Genomic DNA, 24,234 nt, shown 5'->3' with positions numbered 1-24,234 from the left:
AATACCTCAGAAGAACTACTACTACCTCGCAAATCCGTCCCTCTCAGTGTTATATCTCTCTTGATATGAGACACTGAATTCTCACCTTGTATTCATTTAGCCTTACTTGACAAAAATGTTGTGTTACAAAGTTGCTTCTATCGCTGGAAGTTTTGGGCACCTTATTCTTTCTACAACCACAACCAGCATTCCACAGTACTACCACATGGTGGAGAATAGAAATGTTACAACATAGCCAATCTATTTTGGACAACATATTGCTTAGAAAGTATAAGAATGGATTTTTTTCTTCATGCCACATAACCTTGTGCACAGTGTTAATAATTTACAATGCACATCATGTCGGCATATCTTGTCATTATAAAGATGAATATGATCATAATTATGAATCTATTAATAGACAAAAAAATGAATTTGTCCAAAAATCGTTTCAATGATGGTTTTCCCATTGGAGATGACATAACTGGGAGTTTTTATCCACCACATGTGCTGCCTCAAACACAAAGTAAACCTTTTCATCAATTTCAGGCAACTGCGTATCAGATACCACACAATCAAACCATCGTTCTTAGATCAGAAACTATTCCACTGACTGACAAAATTTTTAAGAGCGGTTACATGCATGAAGATACAAAAAAAAATTGTTGCTGAATTTGAATTGTATTTAACTTTCATGAATACTTCACAAAGCCCTTTGACAATAAGAATGTCGTCACTGTGTTGGATACATTATTAGAACTATTTACACAGTATGGTACAAGTGTGATCATGGAACAGAGTTAACTGCCAAGGTCATTGCCTCATTGTGCAAAATGATGGAAATTCCTTAACAATTTACACATAGTTTTTTCCATACTCATCGAACTTTAGGTACAAGATTAACGAACACACTTTGCACCAACTGGGACATCATGACTCCTTCAGTAATGTTTTCTTTGAACAATGCAGTTAATGCTAGAATGGGATACTCGCCATCTGAAATACTTTATGCACAGAGACCAAAGTGTTTCTGTCACCACATATACTGGATTTACATTTACTTGAGAGATGAAAGACCTAGTTCAGCTAAAAAGCTGAAGCACCAATTCACAGGTCCATATGTTGTGCACAGGTCACATTCTTGTTTTGATGGATGCAACCAGCAAGATGTTATTTCCACAACCCGTTCATGCTGATCGACTAAAACCAATGCATATTCGCCAACCAACACCATCAAACTACTCTACTGTTAGTAGTAAGGCTCCCAGTCATATTCACATTAACAGCTACACAAACTGTTTCTTACCAATCTGTTTCTAATGACATTGAATTATCCAAAGATAATCAAATTGTTCCTGTAATATTCTTTACAGCCTATCAAAACATGTTAGAAATAAACAATGTAGATTTTGTGACTCAGATCCCAAATGATCTTGAACAAATGTAAGCCTCGTCAGTCTATGTTTTTTTTCCACAAGTTTTAACTCAATGCTCTAGAATGGATGGAATAGAATATATTGTTCAAATTGGTGGTGAAATAGCCCAAAGCGCATTATGGGTCCCTGGCAATCGTTTGAACATGAAGGCACATAAGCAAATAGACAGGACACTACCTCCTGTGGTCTAACTTGTACCAATATTGATAACTGAGTTGAGAATGAAACTTCATGTTGCAATTGTTGTTATGTGGTGGTTTGTGATATGAAATATTACACTAGTTAGATTTAATACAGTTTGGACCCATCATATTTGCATTACATTTCATGTAAACACGTAATGCCAAACCAATATGTATGCATGTCCTGTATTGTTTGTATTATAACTCAAGTAATGTCATGGGTTTGAATAGATACAACAATGTATGCATTTATTTTGGTTAGGCTGAAATAAAATCAAGCAGCTATGATTTCTTATACAGATTTTTGTTAAGATTCTGATATAGCATTTATTAATTTAGTCAATTTAATTTTTTGTGTGTTAACATTTTCGTCTTTTGTTTTTGACTGCATAGTGTTATAATCTCAATTTACAATTCAAAGGACTGTAAGCAAGTCAAACAACTTGATAGTTGTAGATAGGTGGTTCTCCATGGTAGGGGCTCTACATAAAAAGTACAATGTGTTTAATAATGGATAGATTAATGCGATTCAATTTTTTTCTTCTTTTCTTTCTTTCCTAATGGATTCATACTTGTAATACAGTAGTTATGTTGTATATGGAGATGTTTAATTGTTTTCAAATTTTTACTGTTCAATATTGATATTCTTTTCCTTCTATACTTATTTCTTGGAATGGAATTAAAAACAGCTTTTTCTTATCACACTTATTTTTTCAACTTGAACCTATTTTTAGTTAAGGGAAATAATCCTTACTTGAACATCTTGGAAAATCTTCCACGTTACTTCCCTTATATTGTGATAATCACCTAGGTTGATTACCAGTGCACGTAATTCTGAGATATATAAGATTTGTTCTTTTTGGTCATGTTGATTATATATATATATATATATATATATATATATATATATATATATATATATATATATATCATGGCAAAAAAGACCACATTTTTATAGTGATGAATTATGTTTGACATAGAAAGATAAAATTTTGTAAATAGCCAGTTACTACAGACTACTTGGTATTTTTCGTAGATGATAATAAACTATCGTGGACTGAACATATCAAACATATCATTAAAAATTTATTTCAAGTTTATGGCTTCTAAGTAGGATACAACATTTTCTCCCAGAAAGGCAAAGAAAACGATTTTATAACAGTTACATACAACACTATTTATATTATCGTAATATAATATGATGTAATTCAAATGATAAAAACTTAACAAAGCTTGCACATCTTCAAAACAGCATTTGGGCTATTATCTATTCAAACAGAAAGCAAAGAAAAATTAGCTGGCAAATTAAAAAATTTACCTATTAAGGACCAAAACCAGTTGCATAAAGCCAAATTAATGTACATGATATCCAATAATAGTGCTCCTGAATATTTACAATTACTATTCCAGTATAGGCTACCTGGTAATACTCTACACCAGCGATCCATGTCTACCAAATATTATAAAATTCCCAAACCAAATAAGGAGTTATTCAAACAAAGTTTCCAATACTCTGGAACTTTGCTCTGGAATAGTATTCCATTTGAGAATCTAAGAAATGCCTACTCTGTTTCTTTTTCTTCCAAACCCAATATATCCAGGGGCTTCAGAGATGTAGATAAAACAGAATGAAAACAACTTGAAATCATATTAATAAATGCCTCTGGGCATCATTAAATATACTACTCCTTTTTTTTGTCATTAATTCCATGTCATGTATACTGACTATATGGGTTCAATATATTTAAGTATCCATCTGGTGAAAGGAAAGGAAGTAAATATATTGTGTCTATACATGTACATGCTACTATGTATAGGTATGCATGTGTGTATATATATGCATGTATGTGTGTATATGTGACATTTGTATATAAATAAGTTCCTTTGTATCAGGGTCTCAAGGTAGATTAGGTCTTCAGCTGCATTACCCTCTTTAAATAAAGTCATTATATATATATATAACACACACACACACACACACCATCAGTAACATGAATAAGTCATATTGATTTATGATTTGAATCAAATGCTTGATCAATTTACTACACTGGCAGCTCTTATTGGTAGTTCTGCATGTAGTTTAGGGCTTATTGTGTTAAGTGGGGAGGTTGCACCCATTTGTTACATTGCTTGAGGTGTCCGCATGAATGCTGTTATACTCATTAGTCAACCATTTGTTACATCACTCGACGTGTCCCAGATTAACGGTGTTATACTCATCAATTTACTTATAAAAATCTTCTGAATATTTTATTTCTAATATGAGAGTTTCCTTTGTTATACATGCTATGAAACATAAATGTAAACTGCATACCAGATTTTTGTCTGATGGTGCCACAGATAAATATTGTGAGTGTGTGTGTAGGTGTTACTCTGACCTTCTAGATCTTACTTATAGGATATTCAGTAACTTGTCACATATTGTTTTAGATTAAGAGAGTTCAGTTCAAGTTGACTGTGTGAAGCACCATTAAGGTACAGTGTAGAAAACTTGATATTACATTTATTAACAATCATTATTATTGTATGGCAAGCCCTATATGGCAGTGGATTTTCTGTGGCTCAAGATAAAATTACACTACAATTTTAAATTTTGACGGGGGTGGGGGTGGGGGGAATGTTCCATCTCTTTCAGTATGAGTAACTGAAACTCACCTTGTATTCATCAGTCCTTACTAAACAAAGATGTTACGTTACAAAGCTGCTTCCCTTGCTGGGAGTTAGGGCAGGTTGTGCCAAAGACAAAAAAAATTAAAACAGAACGTGAAAATAATGAAGTAGAAACTTTCATGATTTATTCTTTTTACAACCACAACCAGCATTTACCAGTATACTACAACAGATCAAAACTTTTTAGCCAAAATCCGTAAAGATATCTGCACAAAAATTCAATAAAATCATCAGTTACTACTAGAGTGGAAGACATTGCTGGGAGGCTGTTTTGTTTCTTCTTCAAATATGTTACCAAATCATAATACCTTTGGAGAATAGGTAAGCTGTGGAGGGAGATATATCCCATTACCCTCAAGTGACCATCTCTGGTCCAATAAGGTACTGAGACAGCTTCTCGATGACCTGACAGGACAATAGACTCTGCATGTCTGAAACTGGCTTCAAGTGGGGGAAGAACAAAAATCCCCTCCTGCAAATCCAGCAGAAGTTGTGAAGCTGTATCCTCATGAAGCTCTTGAATGACCCGGAAAGGTAACCTTCTGCACCACAGGTAAATGTCCCACCAGACTGAGTTGAGCCATTTAGGGTGAAAGATCTCCGAGATAAAGACTGGATTAGTGTATTCGGAACTCCATCCCATAGCATGGATAATAACAGAACAGTTTGCTCATATGCAGTGATTGTAGCGGCTGTTCTAACTTCATAAGCCAAACTTCATTTGAGTGAGCGGTTATTCCCAATAGGTGGAACAGATATCACACTTGATCCATGACGAAAGTGTCCGTGTTGATATATCATCAAATAATTCTTTTGAGGGCAAGAAAAGGCATGATCTCCCTTGATGCTGTGGTTTGGTCTTCCTAAAGTACAACTTTATAGTGCACATTGGGTCTTTTAGATGACCTTGAAATAAAGTGTCCTGTGTAGACATCATTACCAGTCTGATTACTGATAAACAGTAGCCGGTCTTGACAATGAAAACAGCAGGCATCACAAGTGATATTGACTCATCTTGTCAAACTGCATGTAAATGGGCTCACCAATAGCATATGTATTCACCAATTCTGCCTGCCACTGAACAACGCAGTGAAGAGGCAGGACTAATAGGAGAGGTGAACCAATGAAGCTCTTAAGAACATTTCAAAGGGTGTCTTGTTCAGCCAGGTTAGTACCAATGATCAATTCCAATTGGGAAAGGATACTGTGTCTTTGGACAGGTGAAATCCAACATTAACAGAAGATCAAATAGGTCTCTGGTTGGTCTTCTACTCTCTAAGTTAATGTAATGTGCCAGTAATTGTGAAATGATAAGTTTTAAATGTGATTGGTGCTAACTGTTTCTTGCCAAAAAGCCATAGGAAGTTACCTACTGAGGTATGAATGCTTGCAGTGGTATAAAGTATTCTTGCACACACCAGTGAAAATATATTCCATTGCCTTCTTTCGCCTTTTAGGTGGATGGGCTATCTCACTTGAGCGATTCTCTACTATTGGTCATGAGAATTATTGGTACCTAAGAGCATATTTTAATAAGATCCAGATGTGCAGTTTCAGTGACTACAGGCTGGGATGAAACATGGCTATCATGGTTGCTTAAAGCAGATGAGGAAATTTCTCTTTATTCATAGTGATACACACAGATGAGGAAATATCTCTTTATTCATAGTGATACAAACAGATGAGGAGATAGCTCTTTATTCATAGTGATACACACATATGAGGAAATATCTCCTTATTCATACTGATACACACAGATGAGGAAATATCTCTTTAGTCATAGTGATTTGGTTGTAAGAAAGATGAAGCTGATCCATGATTAATGTTGAAGTCTTCAGTATGAGGAGATACTCCAGGACTGGTAAGACAAAGGTTGGGATTTTGGCATTCCACCTTGTCACCAATAGGGCCATCAATGATCAACTGCATAGCACAACTCCTGAATGAAAACCAAGTGATGAAGACCCCATTCTGTTTCCTTATTGTGAGACAATATGTCCACCAATACATTAGCCAGCTTAAAATATGTCAAACTTGGATGTGGATTTGTTGTTGAAGACAACACATTAAAAAATTCCAAACAAGAATACAAAGCTCTGGGGACTTGATTCCATCTTGTTACCTGAGATAAACTACCACAGTGTAGCTGTTTGACAAAATGAGAACTCCATTCCCATCTAGGTTCTCCAGATACCAATGAAAAGCTATCAAAACTGTTTTCCTCTTGAGAATGTTGATATGTAAATAATAATCCCGAGGGGGCACGCTCCTCTGGCATCCCAAACTGGTAGGAGACTTACACTCTCCAGTCTTCTGTGTTTGCATCTGTACCAAGCGTGGTTGCCAGAGGTTGTGCTTGCAGAGGTAGCCCCATCATGAATACAGTGTGGTTTCTCTGCCTTTGATGCAACCTCATATTGTGCAGATTGTCAAAATTGGTCCAATGGTCAAATGCTGGGCATCCAGTTAGACCACAGACTCATTGTAATGGGAGCCCAAGAAGGTGATCGAGGACCAATATGTCTGCTGCAGCACTGAGCAAAATCAGCAGACAATGGGATTCTCTATCAGATGGATTCTTTACTAGACGCAAGGGTTGTACCATTATACTAATTATATTCTCATTCCTGGGGGAGACATGCTCCATTTACTTGAATGTCGAGTTCTGGACCTAGTTGATTGAAACCTTGAAAGGGTATGAGATCAGAGATGTCCTTGTTGAGAAGGAGTCTGAGAATGAGAAGGAAGGTATGATGTGTGTCTGATTTGGATTTTTAATGTAGCTTTAACAATTTTTCAGTCATATTGCTATGATGTCTGCAGTTGTATAATGCTTGTAACTGATGGAACTATGGACAAAGGAGGAAGTGCACTGAACGTGATACCAAGCCCCTCCAAAATGACCTATCAGGTCCATATATTGTCATGGTAAATCTTCCTATTTGGCAAAGAAGGTTGAAATTTTCCCAATATGGTATCTGTGACAAGGGGTGTGTGTGTTTGAAAGTATGTCACTGGAGACAGGAAGGGTCTGGCAAAAACAACAGTCCTCTCTTTGTCTCTTTCTGCTTTAGTGCAGGAGATCATCTGTGGTCTTTGACAGTTGGCCTGTATTCTAGGGATGTCCTGCAACCTTTTGTTGATTGCCATACAAATCCTTCTGCTGTAGCCAAGACTGTGAAGGATGAAAAGAATATACGCTTGGTGGCTTGTTGCGAATTCTATCAACCTGACCATTAAGGAGGAGATTAAGGTTGTATATTCTTGGCATACGATGGTTTTAAGTAAAGTGTAGGTAGAGAACAGTATATCTCATACCTGACCTACAAACCCTAAAAAGACCATCTCAGTAAGGTGGTCGACTTCTTTTTTTTAAGTTGGACAGTAAGGTGTAACAAAATATCATGTACTGCTATTGTCAAGCTGGAAAACATGCGTTTCAAAGTCCAGAAGTTTGATTCAAGACTGATGTAGCAACAGTAAACATCGTGTTCAAGTCAAAAGTTTGTCAAGTTTATCTGAACCTTAATTAACTCTAGTACAGTTTCGCAAACTGCAATTCCAAACCATATGAACCCAATGGGTTCTTGATCTCTCTCAACCCGACTCCTTAAAAAAATTCATATGGGATGTGTCAATGGCAGTCATCTTTCCTGCCAAATCAACACATGATGTCCACTAAATGTATATGTTGCCATTCCTGACTTTTCCCCCAAAATCTGAATATTTCCATTTCTTCTTCTGTAGTATTAAAACTTTTTAAGAGTGTTTATGGTCCCTTTTGTCCTCACATGCCACTTTTAAAAGAAAAAAGTAATAGCCTGATCATTCTGACGTTTTGTATCATGTTTTGTAGTTTAAAGTGTCTGAGGTACATTGGTAAATTTAGTCTAGTCCCTGACCAAATTCACTGAAACTGATATGAAACCGGAATCTGAATAAAAAATGAACAAGCCAGTATCCAGATTTTATCACAGGCAATTGTATTTCCATAATTTGTGTTTCTATTCCCTAAGTCCATATTTTAGGGGCAAATTCCTAAGACTTATGGCAAAATAGTAAGGGTTGGCAGGTTTGTCATTCCATCTGTTGTAATGGCTGCTATTAATATGTTGTTTACGACATTCTATAATCAAGCTACCATGTATGTCTGGTGAGATTCAGGGTGTCATGAGGCAAGCCATGTTCCAATTATTGAAAGATCACCATAGATATCACATGTAATGTTCATCTCATGGTCATGACACTATGAATCAACTAATGGGTATCCAAATGGAAAACTGATGAGTGTGCCTTATAGAACTGCTGACAGCAAGTCGCGGAAGGCATCTTTGAGAAAAACTATGTAGACTCTTGGGAATTGTAGCTGATAATGTATGCAGCCTAAAATGTCAGATTGCTGAAGCAACTAAAGGAGATTCTTCTGTAGTCAATGATGATCTGATGTCGGAACTGTAGACCAGGCATGCATGCCGAGGAATGAGGATAGCATGGAGAAGTTTTATTCAAGCCTGTACCACTGAGTTCACTGATCATAACAAGATCTAATAATGACAGGAACCAGGGTAGTGAAGCTGATGTCTCTTGTGCTACCTGCAAAGTAGTTGGAGAAAAATGTTGAGTATGGTGGCTCACTACACATGCAGCACATTATGGGTTAGGTCCTGTCACTTCCAAGACGTTGCCAAGTAGAAGGTCCCTTTGGGTGGTGAAGGTTTGAGGACAAGTGAAGAGACATCTCTTGGAAACTGAGGCACCAAGATGGACATTGAATGCTGAAAGTTTCTCAAGGTACTGTGTAGGTTAGACTAATCCAGCATAGCACTTGTATAGACTGGATGTATTCTGCAGAAGTACCTAGCAGCACTATGCAGGTTAGTCTGTTCAATAACTGTGTTATTAGGTAGTGAGGCACTAAGCTGGGCATCATATGCAGAAAGTACCTAATGGTACTATGCAAGTCATGGAACTGGACAAGTTAGTTTTTCTGATGGCTAATGCTATTTGATTGATTGTGGTTGTGGCCCATTGTCATGAGAGTTATATGGCAGAGTCTGGTCAGGTCATAAAGGATTGGATGGCATGATGTTGTCCAGTTCTTGACAGTGAGATGGGGTATGGATATTAATCCCCAAGCTGGTCAGTAATTCTGATACATGAGACTGTAACTGAAGCTGTTGTTGCTTTCCATCTTGCTCCCCAGTAAATGATATGGTCTGGAAACCTTGCATGCAAGTTGATGTTTTTGTCCTTCTATACCTTTCCCTTTGTACCCATAGAACTGCTGTCCATTGACTTCTGTCCATAATATTCAAGGAATGACAACCAAAGAAAACTACACATCTAGAGTGGTTGTCAGACTGGTCTCGCCCATGCTTTAAATCCAAGACAAATTAGAGCAGACAATATATACATGTAGTGCAGCATACATCTTGCTTATGAACTTAAGAATGTCCTTGCAGAGTAACACACTATGAAAAATACAGGTAAAAAGGAGAATGTTGCCTGTATAGGTGGATAATTAGAGCAGCGCAATTAATACTAATGAATGGGAGACCAAATCAATTCTAGAAACATATTACCTTTAGGAAGGCTAATTTTTTGACTGCCTATACAGGTAAAATCACTGAAGTGCTGCTGATAATAACTACATGTATGAAGGACATTATGAGCTATACAGTAATATAAACGAGTTTTCTAAAGTAATATAAACACATAATATAAATATGAGTAATATAAAAGAGATTTCTAAGAACATAACAAACATGCAATGAAGCATCATTATTGATGCTTATGAAGTAGATGCTACAATATAAATTGTGAGACAACATTGGTAAGAATCAGTATAATGTTGTATATAACTATGAAGACAATATAGAAAATTTACCAGATAAAGTAGAAATTCCACAGCAATATTAACTGCGTTTTCCACATCAAATACCAGACCTGCACTTATTAATGTGTTTATAGCAATGTGAGGGGACACCATAGTAACCTGTGCAAGTATATACCAATTGTGCATAACTGTGTGAAGATGGCAAGTGATAATACAGAAAAGTTTGAAAAGAAAAGTTGGAAATTTACATATGGAGTATACTTTCTTTTGAGGATGACTCTCTTCCAACTTGTTTTAAGGTAGACAACTTCTAAACTGCTTGTATGGATTATGCAAGGCCTCTCTGTCTGTAGAGAGTGCTGCTTGGCATGAGCAGAAGAAAATGACAATTCCTCAGGATTTGATACCAAATTCCAGTATCAAGGAGAGATCACTCTAACTGCCACCTAGGTAGGCATGTAACTTTTAGCTTTTTAGCTAAAGAGTTTTAATCTGGGAGTGCTGAATTTGCGAGGTAGTAGTAGTAGTTCTCTTAAGGTATTATTATTTAGTAACATATCTGAAGAAATATGTGTATCCTAGTGAGCGAAAAGAGGCACTCAGTCTATTTTGCTGTATCCTTCAAAATATAAAAAACAATGTGGAAATGATGAAATGGAGTGATATGAATAAAAGCCACAGTTCAAAACCGTTTTGTCACTAGCAAGGAGTTGGCACCAAATACTTTATAATTATGATTGGTAAAGTAGGCAAAATTTATTTACCTAACCGTATCAATCATGATGTTATAATAAAAAAAACCCAACTAACTACCTACTGTTCAATTTCATGGTACACTAAACAGCAGGCAAACAAGATTGTCTCTTGTTATAGGAAGATGTGCCATTGTCGATATGTATATATTTTGTTTACTTTTAAACTATGGACTGAGGACTTGTTCTGGAAATAGGTGCCTTTGTTGATATGTATATATTTTGTTTACTTTTAAACTATGGACTGAGGACTTGTTCTGGCAGTATGTGCCTTTGCAGATATGGATATATTTTGTATATTACCTCCTGAATACTCCCTCCACTCCTGAGACACCCATGGCATCCTCAATGTCTCTTGTCAGTCGAAAGGGAACGGTTTCAGGGGTTGGCAAAATCTGACCTTGTTCAAAGGCTACACCTATAATCATAAGAGATTTTTCAATCATTCATGCGAGATTAGTTTTATTATATAGCAAGAGTAAAAAGTGCATTATATTTTTGCCATGTGGATACATTATACAACCACCATGTGGTAAATAGTGTTATTACAGTTTATTAAAGAGTAATGTAAACAGTACATTATACAGACACCATGTGGTAAATAGTGTTATTAGTGTATTAAAGAGTAATGTAAACAGTACATTATACAGACACCATGTGGTAAATAGTGTTATTACAGTGTATTAAAGAGTAATGTAAACAGTACATTATACAGACACCATGTGGTAAATAGTGTTATTATAGTGTATTAAAGAGTAATGTAAACAGTACATTATACAGACACCATGTGGTAAATAGTGTTGTTACAGTGTATTAAAGAGTAATGTAAACAGTACATTATACAGACACCATATGGTAAATAGTGTTGTGACAGTGTATTAAAGAGTAATGTAAACAGTACATTATACAGACACCATGTGGTAAATAGTGTTGTTACAGTGTATTAAAGAGTAATGTAAACAGTACATTATACAGACACCATGTGGTAAATAGTGTTATTACAGTGCATTAAAGAGTAATGTAAACAGTATATTATACAGACACCATGTGGTAAATAGTATTGTTATACTTCTTTTCAGTGATCAGATACAGTTTCAATCCAAACAGATAGGTGTCTTCCTAGTCTTCAATGAATGCCATCTACAAATCTTTGGTTAACATAACAACACTGAACTAAAGTTATTTTGCAAAAAAAAAAACATTTGTCTATTTTTAGTCTGCTGGACCTTAACCTTTGCTATTAAGATCAGTGACCATCTTTCTCAACTCCAATGCAAGCCAGCTATACAGCTTGGTCATGGTTTCTGGTATAGGACTTGAGTAATTTTCTGGAAATCATTTTCATTCTTAGAGACTCTCTGACTTTGACTTTTGACTGCCCAATGTCTCAAATGCAAGGCATCCTCGAAGTTTAGTCAATACATGAGGTAGAGAACTCAAGAAAGTTTTGTGGAAAAGATTTTTTATGTCTTTCAGTCCCTGTGACCTTGACCTTGTACCTTCTGATCCCAAAATGAATAGGTGCCTTTTTTGTATCAGCTACAAGCAATCCTTTAAGTTTGGTAAAAGTAGGTTATAAAAACTCAGATATGATATGGAGACCAATATGACCATGACCTTTCACATTTGATTCTCCCCCATCATTCCTATATGAAATGCAAGTCATTTACAAAGTCTGGTCAAGGTATCTGGTACACAAGTCAAGCTGTGTCCTTCTTTAAATGCCACTGGCAGTGACCTTTAACCTTTTGTGCCCAAAATCAACAGACTTCTTCCCTGACCCAAATTAAAGCTGCTTACAATGTCTAGCAATGGCTGAGTGTAGAAATAAAATGATTTGTGCAGAAATGGAATAGGGAACAGACAAACTGAGAAATGGAAGACGAAAACTAGGGAGTTTCAAAAGTGTACAATCAAAATATCTGGACAGATTAATTAAACTTTCTGGTTTTATAGTGGGGTAAATATGTGTGAGTCTGACATGGAGAAGTTCATTTTGTATGTCTTGTCTTGTATATCTACATTTATCAATGTTAATTTTATTTTTTCTCGAATCTGACGTACCCCAAGTGTGTGCGTGTACATGTGTGTATCCAAACATTAACACATTCACTTCACAAATGTGCTGTCTTGTTTTAATGCAAGAATGTAGAGGGTATGGGTAAAAGGTCCAAGATGACCTCCTGCATATGAAGAATCATCTTGTAACAACAAGAGTAATGTGTTGTTAGAAAGTGACTGTGCGTGTGTGATTTGGATTTTTAACATAGCTTTAACAATTTTTCAGTCGTATTGCTATGATGTCTGCAGTGTGGCAGTTTATAGTGACGTCTAGCATTTAGGCATCATGCCACAGACATGCAGCATGATGTCCCACCCAGTCACATTATCCTGACACCAGGTCGACCAGTCCTAACACTAACCTCTTAATACTGAGCGCAAGTACCATTGTTGTAAGTCTTTGGTATGACTTGGCAGGGGACTGAACCCATGACCTCCCGCATCTGAGGCAGACCCTCTAACCACTAGACCACCGGAGTGGTATTGGATGTGAAATCAGAACCATTTACATCTGGAATCAACTAGATGTCATAAGAAGTCTTTTTGTGAAAACTATTTTGATATGACCATCCAATCATGCAGAGCAGCAACAGCAAGGTTTCTCAAGGTGGCCAATGTGTTGGCCATACTGGATGTTCAAGCAGCACATTTTCATTTAGGACTAACCAGACACAGTAAGAAGTCATCTGCTGCAAGCCCCATGTTGCTTCAAGAACAGTAGCTGTAACAATATTTTCAATATGGTGGCCGTAATAGATATACGAGCCATGTTGCAAGCCAATCTTAAATATAGTTTACCAACAAGAGGTTGGACTCATAGCCATCCCATAAGCTCTACAAACTAACAAGATCCCCACTGTACTTACTCAGCAAACAAAATGAATTCGGATATGTAACCAGTATATGCCCATAGATCTTCGATAGTCCGATGGCAGGTAGGAAAAAACTGAGATGTGGAGATATGTTTCAAGAACAATTTAGTTAAGTTACACTTACCTAGATCTATATGGATTAGCTCAGCTGTATTACAATCTATCAAAATGTTCTGGACATGCCTGTCCCCTAGACCAAGTATGTAACCAACTGCAATGCACAAGAAATTATATTAGTTTAACGTTTTATGTACCTCGCATAACACAACATGTCTACAAAATAAAATTATTTTTGACTCCCAAACACAGCTGTGTTTAGAAACCACAAGCTTTTCAGTAATATTAGCAAAAAATAATTTGTTTTTAGTCTTTTAATCTGGTTTTAGTGTAATCATCATAAACACAATGTCTTCTTGTACCTGAATGTGAAAATGGTCCTTCTACCATCACAATCAACTGAACACCATTGTAAATATTATCAAGTAACATAATTAAGCTACCTTAAACCTCTCACTCACAAATGTGATCAAAGATGTCAATGCAACCAAGCAAAAAAAGCACTTGGTGAATAAAAACATTTGTTTCAGGTAAGGTTCATTATGGAGTTCCAGAGTTTGTACTGAACTTAAAATTCCTGAATTGGCACTCACTAGATTTCGTTCAGGATGTGAAGTTTCACTATTACCTGCGATAAAATCATGGTATCAATGTTCTACTACTAGAACAATAACAAAAGGTTTTGACACCGATGGTTGTTTCCCAAAAATAAAGATCCCTAGCTTTTTGAAAAAAAGGGATTGTTTTTTTTATTGTGAATCAACAACAACAAAAAGCAGTAACATAATACAGACGTGATAGTTGCTGATACGTGATAGTTGTTGATAGAGACGTGATAGTTGTTGAAACCTCTTTGAGTAACATTGTTGCAATCTTTCGGAGGTTTGGCGTATTTGTTTGGTTTTGTGAGTTTAATGCCATTTTTCAGCACAAGGTAGGCTATACATGGCTGCCAGTATATCTGGTGAAGGAAAAACCTAGAAAAACATTGTACTGTGAACCATCTTATAATGAAATGGTAACGTACTTTACAATGTGAACCATGTTATAATGAAATGGTAACATACTTTACAATGTGAACCATATTATAATGAAATGGTAATGTACTTTACAATGTGAACCATGTTATAATGAAATGGATTCATACTTTATAATGTGAACCATGTTATAATGAAATGGGTTTGTACTTTACAATGTGAACCATCTTATAATGAAATGGTAATGTACTTTACAATGTGAACCATCTTATAATGAAATGGTAATGTACTTTACAATGTGAACCATGTTATAATGAAATGGTAACGTACTTTACAATGTGAACCATCTTATAATGAAATGGGATTGTACTTTACAATGTGAACCATGTTATAATGAAATGGTAACGTACTTTACAATGTGAACTATCTTATAATGAAATGGTAACGTACTTTACAATGTGAACCATGTTATAATGAAATGGGATTGTACTTTACAATGTGAACCACGTTATAATGAAATGGTAACGTACTTTACAATGTGAACCATGTTATAATGAAATGGGATCGTACTTTACAATGTGAACCATGTTATAATGAAATGGCAACGTACTTTACAATGTGAACCATATTATAATGAAATGGGATTGTACTTTACAATGTGAACCACGTTATAATGAAATGGTAACGTACTTTACAAAGTGAACCATGTTATAATGAAATGGGATCGTACTTTACAATGTGAACCATGTTATAATGAAATGGTAACGTATTTTACAATGTGAACCATGTTATAATGAAATGGTAATGTACTTTACAATGTAAACCATCTTATAATGAAATGGTAACATACTTTACAATGTGAACCATGTTATAATGAAATGGTAACGTACTTTACAATGTGAACCATGTTATAATGAAATGGGATCATACTTTACAATGTGAACCAAGTTATAATGAAATGGTAACGTACTTTACAATGTGAACCATGTTATAATGAAATGGGATCGTACTTTACAATGTTAACCATCTTATAATGAAATGGTAACGTGCTTTACAATGTGAATCATCTTATAATGAAATGGGATCATACTTTACAATGTGAACCATGTTATAATGAAATGGCAACGTACTTTACAATGTGAACCATATTATAATGAAATGGGATTGTACTTTACAATGTGAACCACGTTATAATGAAATGGTAACGTACTTTACAATGTGAACCATGTTATAATGAAATGGGATCGTACTTTACAATGTGAACCATGTTATAATGAAATGGTAACGTATTTTACAATGTGAACCATGTTATAATGAAATGGTAACGTGCTTTACAATGTGAATCATCTTATAATGAAATGGGATCATACTTTACAATGTGAACCATGTTATAATGAAATGGTAACGTACTTTACAATGTGAACCATGTTATAATGAAATGGCAACATACTTTACAATGTGAACGATCTTATAATGAAATGGGATTGTACTTTACAATGTGAACCATATTATAATGAAATGGTAACGTACTTTACAAAGTGAACCATCTTATAATGAAATGGGATTGTACTTTACAATGTGAACCATATTATAATGAAATGGTAACGTACTTTACAATGTGAACCATCTTATAATGAAATGGGATCATACTTTATAATCTGAACCACGTTATAATGAAATGGGATCAGTTTAAAACATTAACCAGATCAAAATTTAAAAGATGCATTTTTTATATACTTATATGATTTGCATTATTAACAAATTCCAATCAGGATTTTCTTTTTAAAACTGTAAGTATATAAACAAGAATTAAAGATTACTGCAATTGTTTTGGAAAATATGAATGAGTTTTTCAGTAAAATACTGCACGACCTTGTGGAGTGCTGTATTTTTCAGAAAAAACAAGTTCAGTTTTTCCCATACAAATGCAGTAACCTTTATATCATATGCTCATTTTCTTTAACTATATAAGGCTTAATAATAAAAGACATTACAAGAAACAATGTAACTGAATTTATGCTTTATTCCAAAATAAATTCACAAACGTAGATTTAACAATATACAATAACAGTATTCATATGCACATAGCACTGCCCAGTGACCTTTTAACTTAGTTGCGCACTCTACATCAGTTTAAAAAATTTCGTTTTGATCTACTTACAACTGAAATTTAGAGTCATAGTGTGAATGAATGCGAATGGATTCTGTTTCAATGTTCGTCCAACTCATAACCGTTTTTCTGATTATGAGGGTCTGGATTATTGGATCAATTCAGTGCAGTATGGGAATGGATTTCAGCTGGAAATGTAGGCTACTCGAAATTCCAGTATTGCTTTTGTGTGTATCAGGTTTTGAAGGCCATGTGGGTTGGATTGAAGAACTAAGAAAGTACAATTTGAGGAAATTCAAGATGCATTAATGTTAGTATAATTATTATAATTCTTATTACCAGCTAAAGAAAACATGTCTATGCCCTGTCACTTGCATCTCGCTGTTGGAGGGACCCTAACTAAGACCTGTGTCATACAATCTATCTTCTATCGTTAGCCTAACATTGTATCAAAATAGTTACCTGGGGAAAATTGAAAAACAGCTGTTGTGTGACACTCCATTTACCCAGAGGAAATAATACTTTTTGGACATTCTGGATTATTGGCTCTGAGGCTCTTAATTCCCTACCAAAACCTTCGTTTTCATTTTTTCTCATATCAAGTATTTTGACAGACTTGTACTTCTCTTATAGATAGATATGTGATAGCCCTTGGCCTTAATAGCTTTTCAATGCTATATTTTTTAGACCCTAGAGAGCACTGGTCATATCCATTGTATTTGCGAAAAGATATGAACATTTTACTAAATAACTGTTTCAATTATCAGAATGGTATTTTCAATTACTGCGTCTCTCACATTTGTTGCTGACATTGTGAAAATCATGTTATTTTGTTTCCTTCTTGAAATTTTCGTTTCTAACTCAGTGAACTCATCCCCTTTCAAATGGATGAAACAGCTGCTTTAGTTTATTCAAAAACAAATTTAATTAATGATAATCTAAAGTGTCTACTACATGAGTGTACATGTTTTGTTTACAAAGTAGTTCCTAATACACTAAACTATCTTTAGGCACATGTGTCATACACATGCGTGCAATATGAAGGTGTTCAGTATCGTAAAAAACTGCACGATTCTTACCATGTAAATTTAACAGACAAAAAACGAGCATATAATAAATATGTCTACTGAATAAAGACTACCTCTCTTCTACAGTAATGGAATGGATGGATGCATGGACAAGAATAAGACCATGTGGCCCTATCATGGCAGGGCATGACAAATTAACTCCATTGATTATCTCTATTGTAGAGAACAATGAATAACTGCAAAATTTATAACATGAATAGATCCCAAGTTAAATGAAAGCAATCTTGGATGACGCTGTATAACTTTTGACTGTGCTACATGACCTATGAATATTAGACTTATTAGACTTTTCACTCTGTCTAGAAAACAAGAAGAACAAAAATAATTGATAAAAACTATAATGATTGATAAAAACTATATCTACTAGCAGCAGGTACATCACAAGAGCCCCGTTCACTAAAATTGGTCTGCAGGACTTTAAAAAGAGCAACATGTATTGGGAAACCATATTTAGGAGAAAAAGAATAACATTCAGGGAACATGACTCCTATAAAAGATGATGTACACTGTTATAAAGCCAACTACTTCAAGAACTCGTCAATACAATACAAGCAAGATCTCATGTAAAGATTTGAAGCAGATTAACAGATACCATAGGTTTGTCCAAAATGGTTAAGACATGAGAAAACCCATGTTCACCTTAAACTACATCAGAATATGTGAAGTTTCCATGTGAGGACAAGAATTAACTTGAAAAAGATGAGGATAAAAATTAAAAGGATATGCAAGTCAAAGAGACAATATTCATACCAAACTTAAAAAGATTACCTTGAATGGTTCTTGGGCTATGCTAGTTAAAAGCAACATCCTGTGTGAAGATCCATTTCAAGCTGATTTTCAAGAGCCATAATTGTATCGAAAATGAGCTGCCAAGACCAAACCCCAAAAAAGATACATCCAAGTCCATGAGACCAAATATGATTAGAATATGAAGAATAGTTCTTGAACTGTCAGTTACAAGCAACAGCTCATGTAAAGATATAAAGACGGTAAAGGTCCATAACCTCTGTAAAAGAAAATGGAGCTGATGAAACAAAATAGGCACATCAATGTCATACCAGGCAGAGAGGGAGAGAGACAGAGAGGGGGGCTTTTTGCTTTAAAAAACAAATCTCTTTCAGTGAACTTATTTAGGGAAATTGTCTTCCAAACCATACATCATAGCCAACTTGTCTATCACCACACACGTTTGGAAATGTTTTCATTGATAATCATACCTATGGAGTTTGTTGCAACACTCCTGGTGTAGGCCAGTCTACGTTCAAACCATATTGCTGGCTGGGAGAACTTCTCCATGAAAAAGTATCTGAAAACAGGCTGAAAGTGTCTGCATATTTCCTGGTAAGCTCGATACTTTTTCTCCATGCTGCTGCTATGCACACCCTGCTTGGCATAAAAGAAGGTCGATTAGACTAAGGCTTTCATAAAAATTTCAATTTATTGCTTCATTTTTGTCAAGTTAGTACAATCAACATTGATTTAGATAATAATTTTTGATAAATCAAGTTTGTCTATCATTTGAAAGAAAAATCAATGCCAAGTTGAACAGTGAGCTTGATAAAGTATATTCCATATTTAATTTTAAGTTAACAGTTGTTAATGACTGAGACATTAACAACTGTTCATAATTGAGACATACAGTACTATTCTAATAGAAGCCCCCTTCTAATACCCCCCACTACTCAACAAAAAGAGAATACCTAACTTATCAAGACTTAGAGCTGTGTATATCCATTACGGATAAGTCCAAGTTTTTGAAACAGTATATAAGTAATCCAATGACTTACAAAAATCAAAACAACTTAATTTATGAATGTTTTCAGTCAAAAAGTGATGTTCAATGTCCCCTTTGGAAATGCATTATCCCAGGGGCATTTATAATTGAATAATAACAGTAACTATTATTATAGATTAGGACATATTAACTGATGTTCTACTGTTCATAATTGAGACATGTGTTAACAATTGTCTATAGTGTAGACATATTAACTACTGTTCTTGATTGAGATGTATACAGAAACACCTGTCTTGAGAGACCTCCCATCATTTATGACCACAATCCTAATGCACAGATCGATTTTATTATGCAAACGATCACCTGGTAAATGTGACCAGCAACCACTATGTCGTTGCAAAATATGCATTTTGAAACTGCTGTGAACAACCAAATCACAAAACAGAGATAAACATCTCTGACCATAATTTAATTCTTTGTAACTATGACCTCTTAAGACTGTTCTAAAAACAAATCCCCACAGCCTTATCAAAACTGTCATTACAGTTGTTATTACAACTGAGCACCTTAATAACAATGACAGAATCTCCAACTAATAAATAGACAAATTCTAACACTAGAGGATTTTTTTTGTTGCTGTAGGGTTTAACGCCATTTTTCAGCACACGATAGGCTATACATGGCGGCCAGTATTAATGGTGGAGGAAGAACCCGGTAAATCCCCGGAAAGAACCACCGACCCTCGAGAAGCTACTGGCAAGCTTTCTCACATATCCACATTGGCCGAATCCGAGACTCGAACCCATGCAGACAGAGGTGAGATGGCAGTGATCCGTAACGGAAAGCGCTTTAGACCACTCGGCCACTCGGGGCCCCAACTCTAGAGGAAAGGGTTAATGTAGTTAAAAGTGAAACAGGGGAGACCACTTGCATATTGAGCAGTTTAAACGTCAGTGACACAAATTATGGGCATTATAAAGGACAAGAAGTAAATCAGAAATGATTTCATATGGTAACACATGCACATGTAATCTTCCAATATAAATTTTATTAATGTTAGTGATAGATATCTTTATGGCAATGTAATTTTGTTTTCAGATGAATGCATGCAATATTTTAACAAGAACTATGAATAAAGAATATAATATATGAACAGTGATTTTGGTTATTTATCCTCCTTAAAGAGTGCAGAAATTCAACTTTGAAAACTGTTTTTTTTGTACAAACCTGTTATGAGACCACCTGTTCTGAGAGACCATTTTTGCTAGCAGAAGGGGTGGTACACAAGGCAGGTTTTGTGGTATTAATTTTTGATCATGACTTAGTCATATAAACTAATCTTGGTGACTGACAGACATGTTCACTAAACCAAGCTTCAAGACTGAGACATGTGTGTCACTAAACCAAGCTTCAAGACTGAGACATGTGTGTCACTAAACCAATCTTCATGACTGAGACATGTGTGCCACTAAACCAATCTTAAAGACTGAGACATGTGTGTCACTAAACCAATCTTCATGACTGAGACATGTGTGTCACTAAACCAAGCTTCAAGACTGAGACATGTGTGTCACTAAACCAATCTTCATGACTGAGACATGTGTGTCACTAAACCAATCTTAAAGACTGAGACATGTGTGTCACTAAACCAATCTTAAAGACTGAGACATGTGTGTCACTAAACCAATCTTCAAGACTTAGACACATGTTCTTTAAAGTAACTTAGGGCTGCATGCAATGATACTTTGTAAACTGGACTAACAAGAAAAGTCATGAGTCTACAACCTGCCCTGGCATTCATTTTGAATACTTAAGTACAATTTCTGATCCAAATTCCCTCATAAGATGTACATACAACTGATTTACTCTTGGCCTCTTAGTGTCTAGTGCTGTGTTGATTGTCAATATTCGTGTGCCCAAGCCACAGAGTGCAGTGTACTATACAAAAAAAATACCCATGACCTAAATGACTCTATTCTAATAAGCCTGCCTATCAAATATAATGCAGTGTGGTATGTAAAGTTCAACATAAGTTTTTAACCATTTTACCATTTTGTACAAATTTGTTATCTATGCACAAGTTTAAAGAGTAAAATCTGATCTTTAGAGTTGCATAATTATTCCTCACATAATTTTTTAAAATATGCTTTCAATTTTAAGAGAACTCATCTATTATCAAGTCAGTGAAGCTACGTGATGAATCACTGATGACCCTTCTAACCTCTACCAGTTTGTTGTTGATGTCTGTATCACTAAATCATCTGAATTTAATAAATTAAACAAAAATTAGTATTGCCTACAGTGATATCTGATTTACTGAAGTCTTCACAGTTATAATTTAATCATCCAGTCTTGAGAAAGTGCTGAGTGACATCAGAAGCCTTCATTTTGAATCATGAAAAATCAGACCAAGTGACTTTAAATAGTATATTATGACCATAAACAGCAACCACATGATGTGATATTAGGATCATTTACCTCAATGCCATTAGTTTATAACAGCATTTTTTACCCAAATGTAGCTCTACGAAGACCAGCTCAAAATGATTATGTTTTTACTGCTGGCATAAAAATATGCTTCTATGCACATGGTGTACAAATGTTCAAATGTACTTGCATGCAAATTGGACCAAGGCACAAAAGTGCTTCCATTGGAATGCAGTACAGGTTTTCAAACGTACTTGCATGCAAATTGGACCAAGGCACAAATCACTTCCATTGGAATGCAGTACAGGCATTCAAATGTACTTGCATGCAAATAGGACTTAGGCACAAAAGCGCTTCCATTGAAATGCAGTACAGGCATTCAAATGTACTTGCATGCAAAACCAAGGCACAAAAGTGCTTCCATTGGAATGCAGTACAGGCATTCAAATGTACTTGCATGCAAAACCAAGGCACAAAAGTGCTTCAATTGGAAAGCAGTACAGGCATTCAAATGTACTTGCATGCAAAACCAAATCACAAATGTGCTTCCATTGGAAAGCAGTAGAGGATTTCAAAAGCTCTTACACAAAATACGGAGTTAAGATGGATGACTTATTTGTGATGTTCTCTTTTAGGATATTGCTGTACTTTAAGTTTCTATCATGCCGTCAAAATAAAAATAAAAACTGATCGTGTACAAGGTCTTGAAAATTCCTCTCATCCAATAATACTTAAGGTGTGAATAGGCAAGTGACTTTATGAAGATTCTCATTTGCTTTGGCAGGTGCAACCTGAAAATCCTCAATATTATGAACAAGTGTAGACAAGTCAAGTTGCTGCAGATCGTGCTGAAGTTCCAAGTTACTTATCATGCAGTACAATTTTTATGGAGTCCTTCAACATGCTCCGAAAGAATTAAACTGTCAACAGAATACCACATACTATATAAAGAATACCACATACTGTCATATGTTTCCTGCAATCCAAGGATGACCAGTCCTGAGGCCTATATCTTTGGTGTGCCCCTGTGATTCCAGTGGCCGGGTTTCCAATGAGATACTCTCCAAAAGGCTGGGTCCCTTCACACCACTCCAATATCCCACTCCTCTGGGATAGAGGGATCACCTGAAACAAGAAAAAAAAAAAACCTACTGAATATGATTGAACTGCAAAACTTAACCAGATGGATGGATGGATGAATGACGGAACATAATATGCCTATAATACATTTCATGGTAGGAAATTCCACAAGAATGAAAAACAAGTTTTTACTTTGACACTAATCGTGATCATCTCCACTGATCTTTCATTTCTGATCAAGAAGTCACTTTTCTGGACCACTCTGGTGACCTAGCAGTTAGTGCATCTGCCTCAGATGTTGGAAGTCGATGGTTCAATCCACGGCTGAGTCATACCAGACTTATAAAATGGTACTAACAGCTGCCTCGCTTTGCGCTCCGCATTAAGAGTTAGTGTTAGGACTAGTTGGCCTGGTGTCAGGATGATGTGACTGGGTGGGACATCATGCTACATGTCTGCCGCATGATGCCCCAGTGCTAGACATCACTATAACCTGCTACACTGCAGACATCGTAGCGATAGGACTGATTTTTTTTAAAGCTATGTTAAAATTCCAAATCACACAAACAGTTTCGTCCCCTTAAAGGCCTCTGCCCACAAATAAATGTGCACAGTCTCATGCTACTTCTGTGTACTGGAGATTTAGCCACTTAAAGAGGTAAAGTGAGACACAGATATTGTAAATAGTAGGTCATGCTTTTGAAACAGAAATTCATCAGTTTTGAATGAGGAAGAAATTGCAATACCTTTAACTAATTATCCTATTCCATATCTTAAACCCTGAATCAAATTATATAATGCAAACAAAGTGTACAGACAAAGCTCTTCACCTTGTAGGTCCTAATTTGCAATCTCCTTTTCCTGGTCTCCGTTTCCTTTTGTAGAAGGTTGTTAACCATGTCAAAAACCTGCTGCATCACTGCATCCTGTCTCAAGTCATCTCTGCCCTGTCAGAGATGGTACAACAATCCA

General features: G+C 35.6%; 1 protein-coding gene across 1 annotated transcript in view; it reads right to left on the bottom strand.

Moving 5' to 3' along the window:
- Positions 1 to 24,234, bottom strand: part of LOC149792343 (serine-protein kinase ATM-like) — a 360,810-nt gene that overhangs the window by 13,969 nt on the left and 322,607 nt on the right. The window contains exons 53-57 of the mRNA XM_089970917.1: positions 24,093 to 24,209; positions 23,146 to 23,307; positions 19,238 to 19,403; positions 13,913 to 13,999; positions 11,159 to 11,273 (exon numbers count right to left, since the gene is read on the bottom strand). Coding sequence (XP_089827043.1) covers positions 11,159 to 11,273; positions 13,913 to 13,999; positions 19,238 to 19,403; positions 23,146 to 23,307; positions 24,093 to 24,209 — 647 coding nt within the window. The remainder of the gene's footprint in view (positions 1 to 11,158; positions 11,274 to 13,912; positions 14,000 to 19,237; positions 19,404 to 23,145; positions 23,308 to 24,092; positions 24,210 to 24,234) is intronic.

Source organism: Sinohyriopsis cumingii, chromosome 9 (genome assembly GCF_028554795.1).
Source record: "Sinohyriopsis cumingii isolate HCF-2022 chromosome 9, ASM2855479v2, whole genome shotgun sequence".
NCBI lineage: Eukaryota > Metazoa > Mollusca > Bivalvia > Unionida > Unionidae > Sinohyriopsis > Sinohyriopsis cumingii.
Note: the sequence above shows the minus strand (reverse complement) of the source record. Positions and strands in the feature narration are given on the sequence as shown.